This window comes from Pogona vitticeps, chromosome 5 (genome assembly GCF_051106095.1).
Source record: "Pogona vitticeps strain Pit_001003342236 chromosome 5, PviZW2.1, whole genome shotgun sequence".
Taxonomy (NCBI): Eukaryota; Metazoa; Chordata; class Lepidosauria; order Squamata; family Agamidae; genus Pogona; species Pogona vitticeps.
Genome location: NC_135787.1, coordinates 60642241 through 60656016, shown reverse-complemented (window position 1 = coordinate 60656016; position 13776 = coordinate 60642241). Strand labels below are relative to the sequence as shown.

General features: G+C 40.2%; 1 protein-coding gene across 3 annotated transcripts in view; it reads right to left on the bottom strand.

The window, feature by feature from the left end:
- Positions 1–13776, bottom strand: part of WWC2 (WW and C2 domain containing 2) — a 170795-nt gene that overhangs the window by 95607 nt on the left and 61412 nt on the right. For all 3 annotated transcript variants that reach the window (XM_020803006.3, XM_073001419.2, XM_073001418.2), the window contains exon 2: positions 8580–8689. In XM_020803006.3, coding sequence (XP_020658665.2) covers positions 8580–8689 — 110 coding nt within the window. The remainder of the gene's footprint in view (positions 1–8579; positions 8690–13776) is intronic.

Below are 13776 nucleotides of genomic sequence, written 5' to 3'. Positions count from 1 at the left end.
CATAGTGCTACCTCTATTACTCATCTGTGTGATCCCCCACCTGTGTGATCCCCCATCTGTGTGATTCCCCCCCCCCCGGGTATGGGGATGTCAAACCATCAAATGATGAAAGATATAAGAGTTGGGAAATGGATGTGATCTTGTCTCATTCCCTTGCTAAAGTTCGTACCTTCCAGCCTTTCAGCTTTTCCTGGCCCTTGTTCCCACCTTGAGCCTCTCCCAAGTCTGTGGAAGCAGATTTGAAAATGGTTCTTCTCACACTTCCTGGTTTGTATCCATTCCTCATCTCGATCAATTCCCCACAGCTACATTCATGCACGTCAACCCCCACCACCTGAAGGCAAGTCTCTTTTGATTAGAAGAGAAACTACTGTGCCCCATAGAATACCGTATTTTTCGCTCCATAAGACGCACCTTTCCATAAGACGCACCAATTTTTTAGGAGAAGAAAACAGGAAAATATAATCTGTTTTCTTCGCTCCATAAGACGCACAGACTTTCCACCCCCCTGTTTTGTGGGGGGAAAGTGTGTCTTATGGTGCGAAAAATACAGTAAATACTGGAGAAGCATCCACAATCCTTGAAGTATAGCCAGACTGCTTCCACATGAAATACCCTGCCAAAAGCAACTATAATGCTAGGAACAGCATTATTCCTTCTTGGGACCCCATCCAAGCATTAGAGTGGTCGACTAGACCAGATGGGTGGGATACAAATCAAATCAAATAAATAAATAAATAAATAAATAAATGTACCCCACCACCCCAGGAATCAACAGCTATGGCAACAATGAGCCTAAGTCAAAGATCAAATCCAGGAAATTAATGCCTGAACACTGAGTGGTTCTGGATTCCATTTATCAGCTCTATGGAAGAGGAGGAAGAAGCACCCCTGACATGCTGCAAATCATGACTCAGAGCAACTCCAGGAAGAGGCAACAGGCAATTCATAAGAAGTTCTCAGTGCTAATGCAACAACTCTAGGAGATAGCTCTTGCTTAGCTGTGATGCTCCTTGGCTTGTAACCTCTGAGTTATGGGGGCCCTGTAGGATGTTTGAGATATGTCAGGAACTTAAGTTATGATCCACCATTTCCACTCCCAAGTGAGTTCCCATAGGATTTGAACCCAAGTCTCCTGAGTCCTTATTTATTTATTTATTACTTTATTACTTTATTACTTTATTAATTTATTACTTTATTTATTACTTTATTTATTACTTTATTTATTACTTTATTTATATATTACTTTATTTATTACTTTATTTATTTATTTATTACTTTATTTATTTATTTATTTATTTATTTATTTATTTATTTATTTATTTATTTATTTATTTATTTATTTATTTGATTTATATCCCGCCCATCTGGTATATTATACCACTCTGGGCGGCTCTCTTCCGAGCCAAACCAAAGTTGTTGTTCTGATATAAGACAACGGGAAAAATGTCTAGTGACTAGCAACTCTTTGTCTACAGAGACTGGAAATGTCAATTAAACCACCATCCCTAAACGTGAAACCTAATACCTCGAACTGATTAAAAAAAAAACAGGCTCCATTTTGGAACTAATTCTTAACCAAAGTCTGGCTTCAACTTCTGGTCATGATGATTTTTGGGACTCTTCTGTTTTAACCCTCCTGCAACCCTTGTAATGTGCAGCTTGATGAAGAGCAGCCGCCTAGAGTGGTCTTTTAGTCCAGATGGGTGGGGTATAAATAAAATAAAATAAAATATTAAAGGACCCAAAAGCTAGATCATTTGTGAGATTTTAGCAGTCTCAGATTTCACTCACCTTCCAAACCAACGAACCAACCAACCCAATTTTGTTTTTTACATAATACACTGCGATAGTGACTATGCCACCTCTCACATATGTTTAAGAATGCACACAGTACCTCACCATCTGGATAAGAGCCAAAATAACAAATTTTAGAAATGAGTATTAGGCCTATCAAATTGTCAGAAAAATGTGGAAGCTTTTCAAGTTCTCTAGAATGCTTCATGATAAATGGTATAAAAATAAAGATGGAGAAGAATTAAAAAGCCAAAAAAAAAAAAATCTGCTACAGCACCTCCCAATACATAGATTCTAGATTCAGTGAAGAAGAGAGGTGTAAAAAGCATGTCTTAAAATTTGATGTTATCTTCTGGAAGGTACAGTTAATGACTGCTTTCCACTTCTAAGGCTGGCTATTAAGAGATCTGTTCCTTGCCTTGGTCAAAGCATATTGGCTGCTGAGTTAGCACAGAGTACAGGCACAAAGTAACATAGCCATGTATTCGCAAAGGCTTTCACGGCTGGGATCTAATGGTTGTTGTGGGTTTTTCGGGCTCTTTGGCCGTGTTCTGAAGGTTGTTCTTCCTAACATTTCGCCAGTCTCTGTGGCCGGCATCTTCAGAGGACAGCCATAACATAGCCATCTTTGTATCAGCAAAACTGGACAGTAGGTGAGGGGTAAGGGAAAGAATCAAATATGGAAGAAATGTACAGTTAGAAGACATGCTTCTCTCATTCTGTTATTATTCTGGTAGAGTACCTCCAAATGTGAAAAACCCTGAACAATGGTCTACAACCCTAATCTCACGAAACATACTGTGCACTGTCCAAGAAACACTGCTGACATAAACGTTCCCTCTAAGTTAAGTGGGTGTGCAGCGTGTGCAGCACTACATCAGACACACACAACCAAACCAGTGTTACTTCCGGTCATAGCCAGAACTCCGTGTGCACGGAGCAGAGCCCCTGCGCAGCACTCTGGAAAATTTGAGGGAATGTTGGCTGACACCAATTCCTATTTATTGAACTGCAATGAAAAGCCATATCTAAAGGGGGGGGGACCCACACCAGGGAACTTGACCAACTGTCATCACACCTTGAAAACCAACTATTTACCAAGTTTAGAAAATAAGATTTTAAAAACAACGGTTTGGAATTCTTGGCCAAGGTACAATTTGATATTTCGAGCAACGGAAGTCAGTCAGAGAAAAAGTAACAACATCCACCCAACCATGTAATTCCTACGCAGCCTTCAGAATCTGCCCCAGATGGCTGGGAAATCATTCAGACTAGGGTTTGGGGTGGCACAGTCAGCTGAGGGTGGGAAACAAAAAGAGAACTTATTGATTGATTGATTGATTGATTGATTGATTTGATTTGATTTGATTTGATTTGATTTTTACCCCGCCCCTTTAGACCATGTCTACTCGGGGCGGCTTACAAAATAAAACAGAACAGTATAAAAATATATAAAATCAAAAAATTACAATTACAATTTCAATTTAAAACAATTAATTTAAAGAGAGGATTACCAAGATGGAATAGCAAAGAAAAGAAAAAAGGAGAAAGACTTAATTGTTGCTGTACTTGTAGGGGAATACTTCAACTGCCTGACAGGATTTCCTCTGTCAGAGAAAATACTCAAATGGATCCTGGACTGTACAACTGAATCAAAAACATTTAGTCTTTAATTGTACAGTGCTTTAGGGCAATCAATTTTCATCATAGAAACAACTTTAGTAATCTATATTATCTCCAAATAAGGAAAATCAGTATGCTGTCTCCCATTGAAGAGAAAGACTGCGACTGAAAAAATACATAAGACTACGGCCTCTTAGTGAGTTCATGATTGAGTCACCATGTGAACCTCCATTGGTCACAGTTCACAATCTTAGCCACAACCCCATATCAGCTCTCACAAAAACCTTGGACCACTAAAACAAACAAACAAGGGTGCATTATTCTCTTCCTTGATCCATAAAGCAGAATCTGACATTGTCAGGTTGCAAAGTATTCCATTTGTTTTCACCAGCAAAATGCTCGTGGACACAACAGGAAGGGGATCATTATGTGAAATACAAAAACTCACACTTGCACAAGGGGCGCAGTTGTTAACGTACAATCTACATTTCTGTATACTCAATAATGTATATTAATGCCTCAATGGACACTTTTACAATTAAAAATTAACAAAAAAATTAGTAAATTCTTGTGTGCTATAATTCATAGCTATCAGATGGTTACTTTTCAATTATGTGAATTAAAAGTCTATAATCTCAGCTTTCTCATATAAGACAAGTGACCTGTCTCTGACCCTTATCACAGGTAGTTCACCTTTCAGGAACTCGAAGAATGCTCTCTTGAAAATAGCCAATCTTGTAACCCAACATTTACAACGTCTACTACGCCACTTCAAAATTATTTTTCACCAAAACTGTTACATCAGCATAAATTAATACATATCCAAGAAAGAAGTAAGTCCCTGATTTCTCAGTTTACTTTCAAACAAAGAGGAAAAAACAGTTTAACTCAATTAAAAAAAAAACATATGCTATCAGCCAGGTTTATTATAAAGCTAAAGCTATATATAATATAGAACTTTGCTATTAACTTCTACCTGCATACAGAGGATTAAAAACAAACATAAGGTGTTTAAAGTGGCAAGTTCCTCACAAATATCTGTATCTCACTGCTTTCTGTTGGAGCTTACCCAGTAAAAAATCTTCAGTGTAACCAATTTCAAATAAGGTCCTTCAGGTTTACTATAGACACAACCTGTATCATATTTGTTTGTTCATCCTCAAAGTCTGTGATTCTGGTCCTGTTTTTAGCACCATAAAAAGCAAATCATTTTATAAACTCTGGTTTCAAAACAACTCTAATCTTATTTTCAGGGTCAGTCTTGATCCATGACTCTGGAATAACAATAGTCCATGGCAATCTGTTCTATACACATTCTCTTATAGATAAAACATTACTGCTTAGTAAGCCACCTTCCAATACCAGAATCAATTAAGTGTTTAATCTTTTTCTACTGCTACATTATTTCAAAGACAAGAATTGCTGTGGCCCCTTGGAGAGAGATTTCATTTTTATTTGAGCATTCACAGAACATGGAGATAATATGTAAGCATTAATGTGTTAACATTAAAACCATTATTTCTGTGTTGAGCAGAAGGCTCATAAACTGATACAGCTAATCTTCTAAAAATAATATGTTGATAGTAACCTTTTAAAGTTAGCATTTAACCTTATTTTTAGAATAAAAGGTGTATATGTTTGCTTGCCCTCTTATTTAATTAAACCACAATACTCACTTAACATTAATGCAGTAAGCTAACAAGTGACATCCAACGTAGTATCTGATGAGAAAATTGACTTTATGGGACTATACACACTGTGGACTGGATTATGGTCAAGGTACAGTATATGCAAGAAAAAGAGGATTGTGCTTGTAAATACCCTCCTCCTAATTACTTGTGAAATATCCTATGCCCATACACATAGAGGATCTTACACAGTTATGATTAATACATGGACTTGTACGGAGCTGATGGACATAGTTTCATTTCCTCTGAAACCAGGGTGTGTAATGTAAAATATTCGCAAGTCTTTCCTCCTCACCCTCACCCCCTCTTTTGCTACTAGAAACTATTATGGGTACACTTCTGCAATTGGTATTCTTAAAATGACATTTTAAAAAAATTGAAGTATATGTTTCAGATCGTTCCAAGAACATTGAGCTGATCCTGTTTTTTAAATAAGCAGTATCCTAGCAACGCAAAAAACAGAAGTGCTTAAAATGATGGAGAAGTAGTAAGCAATTACCTGAATGGTATGCACAAATATATGCATGTGTAAAGTCAAAAGTGTCCACTTGATCAAGTTTATGCACTTTTCCAAGGGGTAGCCCTCTGAATCACTTCATTTTTATTTCTATATTACATGATGATTTTTAAGTTATATTATATACTGTTTTAAATGGAAAAACCCTGTCCAAACTGTTCAGTCCTGGAACCAGATGGCTGTTTATCATTATATTTTCTTCTCTGGAACTGATTATGTGAAATATCTATTATAACCAGAAACTTGTCATTAAATCAATATTTTTAAAGCCATTCTATTCAGGGAATCTTTTTCACAGTCAGCGTTATTTCCTTTGCTCCATGAGCTGGAACAGGGAGCAGTGGTGGGCCATTTGGGTAAAAACCAGACAAAATACAGTGGTGCCTTGCATAACAAGCGCACCGTACAATGACGAATTCGCATAGCGATCCCTTTTTTGGGATCGCTAATGCGAAGGCATACCGGCAGCCCCAATGGGCAAAATTCGCATTGCAAAGATCGGTAAGCGTTTCGCTTACCGATCTTCGCATTGTGATGTCGGGAAATCAGCGGATCGGCGGCTCCAAAATGGCCACCGCGTGCCCCAAAATGGCCACACGCAGCGTTTTCGCGCCCTGCCCTCGCTTACCGGGGGCACGAAAATGGCTGCCGGATGGGGGAAACTTCGCTAAACAGTGAGTACAGAAGCCATTCCAATGGCATTTTCCGTTCCGTTTAGCGATGTTTCCCCATAGCGACGGTTAATCCGGAACGGATTAACCTCGCTATGCGGGGCACCACTGTACCGGCAAATAACAGTGATAACCCTATGGAGATCTGCTACAGACATTCTAGCCCGCATGAAGAGTGGGATGATGCTCAAACATTCAAAGAGAAAAGTTATGATATTTATGGGAGATTTCAGCTACCCTAATAACTCATGGAAGTCCAATATAACCAAAAAATACATGGCCCAACAAATTCCTCACTTCCCTTGCTGACAGTTTTATCATCCAAAAGGTGGGAGAAGCAACAAGCATCAGCTAGCCCTTATCCACAGGGAAAAACTGGTCCACAAGGACAGAACACTAGGAATTTGGGGTGGAAGTCTCTGTGCCCTCTTCTAATTTGTTATACTGAGGACAGAGAATACTGACAGCAGAATAATATGCACTTTAGACTTTGACAAAGCCGGTTTCAATGGGTGTAAGGAAATTGTGGGTGAGCAGTATTGTAGTGGTAATTTCTGTAGTGCATGTTGTGACTTGCCTCTTGCGTGTCCCCAGATTATTTCACTAACCTAAGGCCAACACCATGTTCCCTTTTTACGCTGCCACCAGTTGATCTCTGTCAACAATATTTACTTAGAAAGATTGAGGTCCATACTGCATGTAAATTACAACTATCATGACCATGGGATATGTGGTTATAAGCATGTCACGATGATGGGAGATGTAGTCAGAGAAATGTAAAATGGAGTCAGATAGGTTCTGTGTGAAGATGATTTCAGAGACTTTGGAATGTGTTTTTCTTAATCCCATGAGTGTGTTTTCCTAAGGACCGTTACAGCCAGGAACGAGATAACTTGAAAGCCAAACCAAGAGGCCCTGGAAGACTCAACATTCCTAGCTAATTGGAGAAGAGATAACAACACCTGCTCTCTCGTGGGAATGGGGGCAGAGAGAGGTGGTACAACCTCTTAATTGGTTAACCGCCAGATGGACCATGGAGAAAGGAGGAGTTTGGGAAAGTAGAAATGGAAGATGGGTTATGTGAATTGTGTTCCATTATTCTCTTACTGATGATGGATTCTGTTCTGGTGATGGTATAACTCGCGTGGATGGGCACGGCATGCTCGCAGATGAGCGGGGCGTGCTCGTGTGCATACGCGGATGGCAGGGGTGCTTGCTTACGCATGGATGGGTGAGCCATGTATGTGAGCATGCGGGGGAGGCAGGAGATCTGTCTCCGCAGCCCGGTCCTGCCAAGGCCATGGACCGGCACCGGGCTGCAGACCTGGGGTTGGGGACCCCTGCTCTAACTGACTTCTCACTTTAGACTCTCTCTGACTAAGGGACTAACTGCTCTTATCTGTCTCACCTCTCCCTTCTAGTTTCCCTGCCTCCACCTCCCAATAACTCCCATTGGTACATGCAAATACCCTCATACATATGCAAAGGCAGGATGATAACTACACATATATTCATCATGATAGTACCTATAGCTTGTGCCCTTCACAGGAAAGCCTAAAAATGTAAGCAGCAGAACTGTCAACATAAACAAATTAGTACTGGCACCTTTTGTTTTCATCAGAACAGGTCCGTCATGAAGCGAATGGCTCCTAATTGCTCCTTCAGGATAAACCCATCTTCTGATACCTCACACTGCAACAGGGACAGCCTGCAACAATATACTGTCCCTGAGAAAGTCCTTCCTGAACTATTATGTGGTCTCAAGTTGTAAAAAAGTTCTAGGCACTTCAGCCCTATGAGCCCTGGCTCCACCACACCACTGTGGGTAAAATCCCATAGCTAGTAAAATTGAGATGAAGTAAGCAGAAAAAAGCATGAAAAAAAAACCCAGAATCTTAAGTCCAATTAGAATAACTTTTCAGAAATGTATGGAGTTACTCTTTAATTTTGCACACAAAGGAAATATTGTTTTAACTAGTAACATGGCTTTTAACAGACACTCCAGTGTAATTCCAACTCTGTTTTATAAATGTTGGTTTTAAGTATGCTTGATAGAGAGAAAGATATAAGAGCATTAAAAAATGAAGGGTGGGTGAGAAGAGAAGGAGCAGTCCATGTCAGTATCTTTGAAAAAAAAAACCCCTAAGAGAATGGCTGTGGGGAGTTTCAATTGTTTCATAAGGAATTTTTCCTCTTCAAGTGCTTGTTAAGTGTCTAACAATAGAGTCTAATCTGGCTAAGCCTTCTTATATAATCAATACAGCACTTAGAGAAAACACTTACGGTTTATGTGGTCGATATAGTAGACACCAATCTGAGGATCGTATGCAGCTTCCCATCCCCATGGTAGCTCATCTCCAACACAGTCTGCAAAGGATAATGGCTTTGTTAACCTGAAAACAAAACCAGAAAGTAACTGAGTAAGATTATGGAATTTTTCCTTGACATACACATGCGGAAAGTTACACTAATTAATTCAGAAATACCACTTTAGGCATTATCCTGTTCAAAGAGTAAGCAAGAAATGATTTCTTTAAAAAAAGCTAAAAGAATTTAAAAAAAACACTTGAGTTTTCTGAACATACTGCAAAAAGGTTTCTTACAGCCAACAGAGATACTTTTATTTATTTTATTTATATATTAAATTTATATCCTGCCCATCTAGTCAATAGACTACTCTGGGCAGCGACAATTATGACTATAATTTCATCTAGCCAATCCCAAACAGTTTTTTACTTTGATAAATGAAATATAAGGAAATCAACCTTTTCCCTTCCCACAGTCCATCAATCTGCATCTATTCCTGTCACACTGGTTTTCAGCGGTGCTCCAACACCAATATGCATGGATATAAATATGTTGAGATTTTGATATGAAAATGTATTAAATATTAATGTTGTATGGTAAGGTAAAGGTTCCCCTTGACAATTTTTGTCCAGTCGTGTTTGACTCTAGGGGGCAGTGCTCATCCCCATTTCCAAGCCATAGGGCCAGTGTTTTTGTCCGAAGACAATCTTTCCGTGGTCACATGGCCAGTGCGACTTAGACACGGAACGCTGTTACCTTCCCACCGAGGTGGTCCCTATTTAACTACTTGCATTTGCATGCTTTCGAACCGCTAGGCTGGCGGGAGCTGGGACAAGTGACGGACGCTCACTCTGTCACATGGATTCGATCTTACGACTGCTTGGTCTCCTGACCCTGCTGCACAGGCTTCTGTCGTTTAGCCCACAGCGCCACCACGTCCCAGGCGTTGTATAGTTACATGTAAAATGGCTGATTTTACCTGAGTCACTGTACTGATTGTATTGAGGTGTAGGTATCAAAGATTAAGACTTAATGTTGTACAGCTGTGTACATGATGAAACATTGTGTAACAGAAAATGAAGTAATGTATTTTCTTTTCGGTCACAAAACTGTACATAAGTCATGTGTAAAATGAATGTCTTTATCTGCTGTAAGTCAGATCACTTTTTCCTATGGTGTGTGTTGCTTGTCATGTTATGCTGCCAGAGGAATGTCTATCCCCTATGTATATATGCAAATAGACTAAATTGTTGGTTTTACTCTTTCAGTGTAAATAAGTATCTCTAGTGTCATAAGTATCTCTGCTAACCAATATATCCTTACTCTGCTTATGTTATGAGAATACACGTTATAATCAAAATTCTCAACAAACTATGTGAGTCATTTCATTTGTTTAATTCCATTAGCAGCAATTAAGTAGTAGTTCCTTCAGTAGCAGAGCTTGTCCACGCAATGGTTTAGTGCTGGTTGTTTCAGAGTGTTCCGGCGTATGTGTGTTGTTGTTGCTGTTCTGAACTGTTTTTGAAATGAACATCCCAATATTTGTGTCCAATATTTGTGTGATGACAATTACTGCTGTATATACTGACACATCTGACACACTTTAAATTATTCATTGACATTTTGCTTCCAACCCTCTCCTCTTGCCCACCTTCTCTGCCCCAACTCCACCCAATTCTCTCTCCTCTCCTCTTTTCACCCACATCCACCATCTGTCCATAATATAGGACAGCTCAGTAGTTTAGGCATCTGGCTATGGAGCCAGAGGTTGAGAGTTCGATTTTTCACTATCCCTCCTTGACAGGGCCTGGACTCGATGACACATAAGGTCCCTTCCAGCTTTGCAGTTCTAAGATGATAATACTCTTACTGTCAGACTATCCAAAAGCCTTGCAATTTCGACCTACCTACCTATTTTACTGCATCATATTTCCCTTTTTTCCCTATTTTTTCTCAAATGTTCTGCTTTTGCACTGCAGTGGTTGATCAGTGTGTGAAATGTACCTGACAATCAACATCAACATTATGGCCAACTCCTTCTGCCTGACAACTTTGTCATCAATTCTGCACATATATTATGCAAATATATAAATACAGTGGTGCCTCGCACAGCGAGGTTAATCCGTCCCGGATTAACCCTCGCTGTGTGAAACATCGCTGAGCGGGGCAGAAAAGCCCATTGGAACGCATTAAACATCGTTTAATGTGTTCCAAATCGGCTGAAAACTCACCGTTCAGCGATGCTTCCGGGGTCTGGCAGCCATTTTCGCACCCTCCCCTCGCTGAACGAGGGCACGAAAATGGCTGCGATCAGCTGTTCCGCGGCTTCAAAATGGCCGCCGGAACAGCCGAAAGGGCCGGGCGCAGCGTTTTCGCGCCCTTGGTAAGCAAGGGGAGAGCGCGAAAACGCTGCACGCAGCCATTTCGGCTGTTCCGGCAGCGTTTTCGCGCCCTCCCCTTGCTTACCAAGGGCGCGAAAACGCTGCACCCGGCCCTTTCTGCTGTTCCGGCGGCCATTTTGAAGCCACGGAACAGCTGATCGGCGAGTCGCAAAGCGAAGGTCGGTAAGCGAACCGCTTACCGACCTTCGCTCTGCGATTTTCGCCCATTGGGGCCATCGCTGTGCGATCGCACTAGCGATCGAGAAAGCGTCCTCGTAGAGCGAATTCATTGCTCTACGAGGCGCTCGTTGTGCGAGGCACCACTGTACTTTTAAAAAATTCTATCCCACCTTTTTCTTAAGAGGACCAAGGCAGCTTATAATATTAAAATAAACAGTACTAAATGCTAAAAGCAATGTGTATTGTTGTTACATGCTATCAAGTTGTCTCCAACTTATGGCAACCCTATAAATCTCCAAAATGTCTTGTTCTCAACAGTCCTGTTCAGCTCTTGTAGACTCAAGCTTGTGGTTCCTTAGGGAGTCATTCCATCTCATATTTCCTCTTCCTCTAAAGGTCTTCCTCTTTTCCTAGCATTACTGCCTTTTCCAGGGAATCTTGGCTTCTCATGATGTGCTCAAAGTATAACAGCCTCAGTTTTATTATTTTTATCTCTGGAGATAGTTCAGGCTTGATTTGCTCTAGGACCCGCTTGTTTGTCCTTCTGGAAGTCCAGGGTAGCCACAAAACCCTTCCCCAGCACCATAAATGAAATGAATCTATTTTTCTCCTGTCAGCCTCCTTCACTGCGCAGCTTTGACACCCGTGCATAGTGATGATCTGGAATACAGTGGACTCTCTACTTACGGAATTAATCCGTATTGGAACAGTGGCTGCAGGTCGAAAAGTCTGTAGGTCGAGTCTCCATTGACCTACAATGCATTGAAAACCGATTAATCCTGTAACCGGCCATTTTTGTTCCATTTTTGTTCCATTTTGGCTTTTTTCTGGTCTGTAGGTCGATTCTCCGGCTGCAAGTCGAACCTAAATTTTGCAGCCAGAGAAGTCTGTAACTCGAAAAGTCTGTAAGTCAAGCCATCTGTAAGTCTAGGGTCTACTGTACAAGAACACAAATGATCTTGCACTTGGTCTCCAGTGACACATCCTTATAGTGCATGATATTTTCTAATTCCTTCATTGCCTTTCCCAGTCTGTCTTCTTCTGGTTTCTTGGCACCAGTCTCCATTTGGAGACTCTAACAATATCATTCACTTTTCTCTGTACAGAGCACTGAAGAGGAAATCTGAGAATATTCACAATATTGAGAATCTGGGGCAGCCAATATTTTGGGCAAGTAAGTCAAGTTCAAAGTATGATCAGACAGTGCCACACTGGTAACTGTTTTTTGTTACATTCCTTCCTTGTTATGTTGGTCACCTTTGATTCCCCAATGTCTTTTTCAATGTTGATTTTGGAGCGTAAGCGGTGGAGCAGGGAGAGAGAAAGATCCACTATTTCTTTACTAAACCCTGTACATTAAATGTATCTTATCCCTATACTCTAACATGGTTTAACATCCAATACAATGAGTTGGATAAGCAGGCAGGAGTGCTGACCTAAATGAATACAATAGCTGGTTTTGAAGACATTCCTGCTATTGTCCATGACCCACAAAACTCCACTACCTGTCTATTTACAATTGCCCACACTAGTGTGTGCTCACCCATGATCTATGCAATTTGTTTCTTCAAAAGGGCAAAACAGTGATGACTTAATTAAAGACAGATAGACGACCATGCTTAAAACTTGTTGCACCTCTAAGTGCTTGCATACAAAAGTAAAAAGAAGGCACAGAGAGTAAGCACTGTCTTACTGACAAACCAAGAGAGACAATAAATTACAAAGGGAAAGCTACACCGGTTTTCATAGTGCATGTTCACTGAGACAGGGGAGCCTTTGCTTCCTGTTCCAATCAAGAGACATATTAGAAAGGAGATAGGGTCATGCTGAGAAACCACTGATACAAAGCTGATCAACCGCTATGCTGATACAGAGTCAATGTACAGTATATATTTAGGATTTTGATTACAGAGTCAGAATGGCTGCTTTTCCAAAGAAATACATTTTGTGATCTGAAGCACACAGACTCACAGCACTGAATCTGGATAAACTTCAGCCTGCACACTAGATGTTTACAGCTAGATGTAATTCATTCCAAATAATTTCTTCTACAGAAATGCTGCTTCCTACTCTCCAGACATTGGAAAATTTACGTGATGTATATGGCAACCTTTTAAATAAACCCATAAAGATTAGTAGCCTGTAAATATTTCACTAGCTTACTATAAGGAAAATATCCTGGGTTTCCAAGAAGCCAACTTTTCTGCATCCTCTGTTTCCTGGAAATCCAGGATAATAGTCTCAGCATGCTCTGATCTAAGGTGGTGGAGAGGGGATGACATTATGGAACTATGTGCCAGATTCCCACCTCATTCAGAATTCCCCTCTGAGAGAGAGGTATAGACTCTATAGACGTCCCCAATACAACTGAAGACTTGAAAGAACTCACTAAAGCAAACGGTTTTTTGAGAAAGGAACAAGTTCTAGTCCTTATAAAGGAACTTGAAGTATGATCTTTTTACAAAGATAGAGCTTTCTCTGTGATGGTTTCTTGAGTGTGGAATTTTATCTGTTTTATTGCACATTATTCATGGAGACACAGTAGGCTGAACAGCATGAAACATATCACTTTCATAAATAATAGTTTATAAATGATTTGTTTTTTACTGAGT